Below are 5,043 nucleotides of genomic sequence, written 5' to 3' on the forward strand. Positions count from 1 at the left end.
AGGAAGCTCTGCTACAACACATCGACACCCTACGACCTTCGAGAATCTAAGAGAGAAGATATTCGAATCTCAAATAAGTAACAACGATGCACCGAGGCCAGGTCGGCTGATATAAGAGTGTCTCTGTTGAAAATTTGCATCGCATTCCCGTAAAGCTTTTGCAGGTACCGATCGTACTACTCGACGTAGTAAGTGTGGATCTTCGTGTGGATCTCGCTTCTGCACCTGGTCCAGACAGCAACGTGCAACCGTTCTCGATGAATGCAAAGAAGAGAGACGAAACAGAGGAATACAAATAGAAAAGGAAGATGTAGACGAAGTTTCTCTCTCTCTCTCTCTCTCTCTCTCTCTCTCTCTCTCTCTTTCTCTCTCTTTTTGTCTGTTTATCTGTCTATTTTTCTCTTTCTCACGATCCCCTTTTACTTTCGAACCCTCTGCCGATCTATCCGTACTTTTAGTTGTAAAGCTTTTGTTGGAATAGAATTCGAACCGGCCTCTTGAATGCTAAATCAAGATGACTGCTTTACGTAATGGTCTTAATTAAGAAAAATCAACGGACATATCCGTTTTCAACATGCCGATACTAGACGAAGTTAAAACGTTCATTACATTCTCGTTAGGCGTTCGTTACGATAACAAATAATCGAACATAATATTTCAAATCTAACGTCAAAGAATTCTATGATCTTTCAAAGGTTTTATCGATACGGCTCACCGTATGCGTCATTTATTTTGTACTCAGTAATAACAAATTTAATTGGCATTTCGAGCGAATAGTAGCTAACTCGAAATCCAATCGAAATCCAATCGTAAACGATCGATAATGTAATATCGAACGTCCATCCTCCGATCCAATTTTATATAGTATGGTTTCGACTAGGATAAATTGCTCCTGTCATTATACAGTCAAAGGACGCGTGTCAGAACGTAAATGTAATTAGAATGTAATGGAGAGTCGGTACTTTATAGATTGGTTACTCTGGATAAATATCGGAAAGTACGTTTTATCGATTGGATATTGCGCAAATTCTAATTTCTATAGGACGTTAAATATATACGATTATTCATGATCAACATCATAGAAAACTTTTACGATTTCAACGAAAATGAAACTTGTCAATTTCAACGAGTACGTTATTTAATTAAACCGAGACGTTGACGCATGGCTATTCTCGATGGATAATATACCCTTGCACAAACCATTGAAATAAATATCGTTATATATTCAACGTATACGGTCCTAATTAATTACATTTTTATCACGATATAACGTGGAAGCGAAAGCATGCGAAAGAACGACGCGCAATTAAAATCTGTTTTATTCGCCCGTGTATCTGCTATTAGTCTCATGATTATCGAGAGTCTCGATCGAGAACATCGCCGTTAATTCTCGAGGACGTATCCTAATAAAATAACCAAATGCACCGTGTTCGATGAGTAAAAGTATCTACTACGAAAATATAATACCGCCAGGAGACGAAGAAGAAAAAAGAAGAAAAAGAAAAAAGGTGTATACTAAGTTTACAACATGAAATACCTTGGAGCTAAATGAATTTGCGAGAAAGGAAGAATCAGCTTAACGAGGATCTATCTATCGATCGCCGTGCTCGAAGGCGCATCGTGCGACTTTGATTCTGGCACACGGTTCCTGTACCACCTTTTTACTTTGAACGGATAAGTTAATCGATCGTAATTAAACGGAGTGACGCTTAAAATTGTATACGAAGAATACACGTCGATCAAGTTCTTTTAATCGCCACGATCGAATGTATCTAAGATTCTATCAAGCGCCTTGTGAAAAAATTGTCACAAAACAAACAAAGAAATAGATCGTTCGACGAATTTATTCTTTCCAAGAACGATCCAAGAATTTTGTTATCTTTACATTATAGCAATAGTAATGTATCAATCGGAAATATATATATTTTTATACGTGTATATGTATTATGAGTAATGCAAATTTCGAACGGACGGATATACTTAACATTTTTTTATATCAAATCAAATTTTTATAGAAATCCTCGACATCGTATCAAAAAGAAAACCTTTGAGAATAATTCAGCTCTCTCACAGTAGATTAAATTAATTGAAACCTCGATCGATCTAAATTTCTAAATGTACTTGTGATTGAAGTTTGTTTTGACGGACAAATCTCTCTCTCTCTCTCTCTCTCTCTCTCTCTCTCTCTCTCTCTTTCTCTCTCTCTGAGAATTTGAATGAACTTTGATTAGTATTAAAATAAAACTTACTGTTCCTTTAGATTTATTTATCTAAGTAGCTATTAATGTCAAATATACGTCACGATAAAAAAAAGATATATAAATATTCGCAAACGGATATTATCTCAAATGAATATAAGATCAAAGTTACAATTAGCACGAAGAGAATATTGCTGGTGTGCGTGCCCGTTGGCACATTCCAGAAACGTACCCTTGAGACTTTGTTCCTTCTACTCTTTGCATCGTTAACAAACTTGCAAATGGTTAACATATAGCGAGTTACAGAAATCAAGTGGATGATGCCGTTTAGCCGGACGATCCAGCAATCGTTATTTAACGATCGACGCATCGTTTGCATGGTTCGTAAAAGAAAAAGTATTTAGGAAATACGATCCTGTCTCCAATCTGCATAGGAATCGAACTCGAAGAACGAAAGTATCGTCAGAGTAGTCATCGCTTCCTGAGAGAGTAAACTCGACGTAATCGAGAGTCTACGACACGACGGGAACCTCGATGATTATAATGGAATGCATAGAGAAATCAATAATTCATAACGCTCATAGGTAGCAAGGAGCCTTGGGCGTTCTGCGAATTCTTCGAGTAAAATTACCTACGGCAATAAAAAATTCTTTCTTTTCCTTCGACTATTTCTCTCTTTCTCTTTCCTTTTCTTTTTCTTCGATCCTTCCATCTTTTTCTATCTGAACTATACGTCACAATCGTCATTACGGATGTTATAAATCGTACGAGTCAGATATATCCAGTTTATTAATCTCAATAGACTATGGACAACATAAACTTCATTACCAAGTTAACGGGTATTTTATAACACTTTGATAAAAGGAAAAAACATGATTTTATAAATTACGGTAATACCAGCATCACCGATGTTATTGATTGATTTTTCTTCTCCATAATAATGAATGATAATTATTTCCCTCTCTCTTCCTCTCTAGAGAGAGAGAGAGAGAGAGAGAGAGAGAGAGAACGTCGATTGTTTCTTGTTCAATCGTAGTAAGTACTCAACGGAACTCCCGTTCCGCGATATATTGTCAACATGTACATGTTAGTCCAAATTCACGTGGAATATCCGGATGCGTGCGTTGAATAAAAATATTCGGAGATAAAAAGGATGTCTTCCAAGACGGAACGTTTATTCTTCGAAAGCCTTCAGCATAAGGTGAAAAGGATTTACTCTTTTGTGTTCATAACATAACCTTCGCATTCACTTTTCGTCGTTGACCCCGACCGTTACTAACGACCTTAACATCTATCACGCGTAAAATAATCACTTTCTAAACGATCGACCATACCATTCTTCTTCTTCTTCTTTATCGAATCCGCAATACTTTTACTCGAGAGACGATCGTACCAGAGACAATGAATCAAAGTCAAAGTTTCAAGGTTAATACAGGAGTTTATTTTTAGGCTCTCGAATGTCTGGATACGTTTCCAAGTAAAGTAGTCGAGTTAAATGAAATCATTGAAGAATATATGCCGGAATCAGCGAGGAATAACGTCAACGTAAACACTAACGTAATTTATCCTCGAACGAGATCAGTATCAACGTTATCAAGTATAAGAGATTGTAAGACGATAATTATCGATTTCGATGATAATCATTGAACAAATATTAGTTACATTTCTCAAAATAATTTCTTAATTACAGTTGCAACTTATTATTCTCTATCGATGTGCGATCGTAATCGCACGAAACATAGAATTTATAAAAGAAAATATCATAGAATATACGGTGGTAATAACGCGACGATACGTCGATATCCTGGTGCCCTTGGCCAACTATTGGCATTTATCATAAGTCGACTAGCTTCCTGTACAAAAAAAATCGTATTCACGCCGTCCTATTTCGTAATCGACAATATCATTCCAATGTTTTTCCAAAAGTAAGATTCATATTAATAATATTAACGATTAAATATTATTTAATGATTAATTTTTACCAAGATCAGAGTTACAAAACGCACAATGTGGTACATCCTCCAATTGGAGCTCCTCCGTTCTAGAGTATACGTCTAGCATCAAACAAGTTGACACAATCGTTGATACTTTTATCGGCATCATGCGACCAGCCGCTGTTCAATTAATCGCAGATATCACGATAGTAAGAAACGTCATCGAATCAAATTTAATCGATACGTTTTACATAGTGAACTCATAAGGGGTCTGATCTTATGTAGCTTAAACGTTGGCTGCAGGCTCTTGTCCTAATCAAAAATTCGCTCGAATCGATTGAATTGACGAATGCGACTCGTACCACCGAAACCATCGATTGCTGGGCTTACGAACTCTACTTTCATCTCAAAAATCTTCAAGTGAGTATACGCAACAAACAAATGAGGGAGGAAAAGAAAGTGATCTATACAACTTCTCGTAATTTCTTCTTTTGAGAGTAAATTTTAATGATTGTTCTTATTCAAGGCAACTCCAAAGGATTCGATGGATCGTAACGGTATGACACACTTAAATCTGTGGCATCGAATGGTCCAACTTCGTAATAATTATATTATCCTCTACGAAACATTGAATAACAATCAAAACATCTTGAATCTCGCGTCTATGGAAGTTTCTTGATTATCGTTTATTATCTACATATTTGTCTACATAAAATACGTTTAATATAAATTTATCAAATTCTTGCATGATTCATAGAGAAAGAAAAGAAAAAACAAAAAAGAAACAAAAAACAAAAAGAAGAAGAAAAAAACTATCAAACTTTCTGATTCCTTACGAATAGAAGACGACTTCGAAACGAGATATGGAAAGAAGGTATGCAAATAGAAGGTCCGTGGCCATGCCTCTCGCC

At 36.1% G+C, this 5,043-nt stretch overlaps 1 protein-coding gene across 1 annotated transcript; it reads left to right on the top strand.

Moving 5' to 3' along the window:
• The first annotated feature begins 3,351 nt into the window (after window positions 1–3,351).
• On the top strand, window positions 3,352–4,811 carry LOC124948078. The gene is given in 5 exon segments (XM_047491234.1): window positions 3,352–3,399; window positions 3,648–4,123; window positions 4,185–4,341; window positions 4,418–4,591; window positions 4,659–4,811. Coding segments are annotated over 5 exon segments (1,008 nt in total).
• Window positions 4,812–5,043: the final 232 nt, after the last annotated feature.

The sequence above is a fragment of the Vespa velutina genome, chromosome 1, assembly GCF_912470025.1.
Source record: "Vespa velutina chromosome 1, iVesVel2.1, whole genome shotgun sequence".
Classification (NCBI taxonomy): Eukaryota; Metazoa; Arthropoda; class Insecta; order Hymenoptera; family Vespidae; genus Vespa; species Vespa velutina.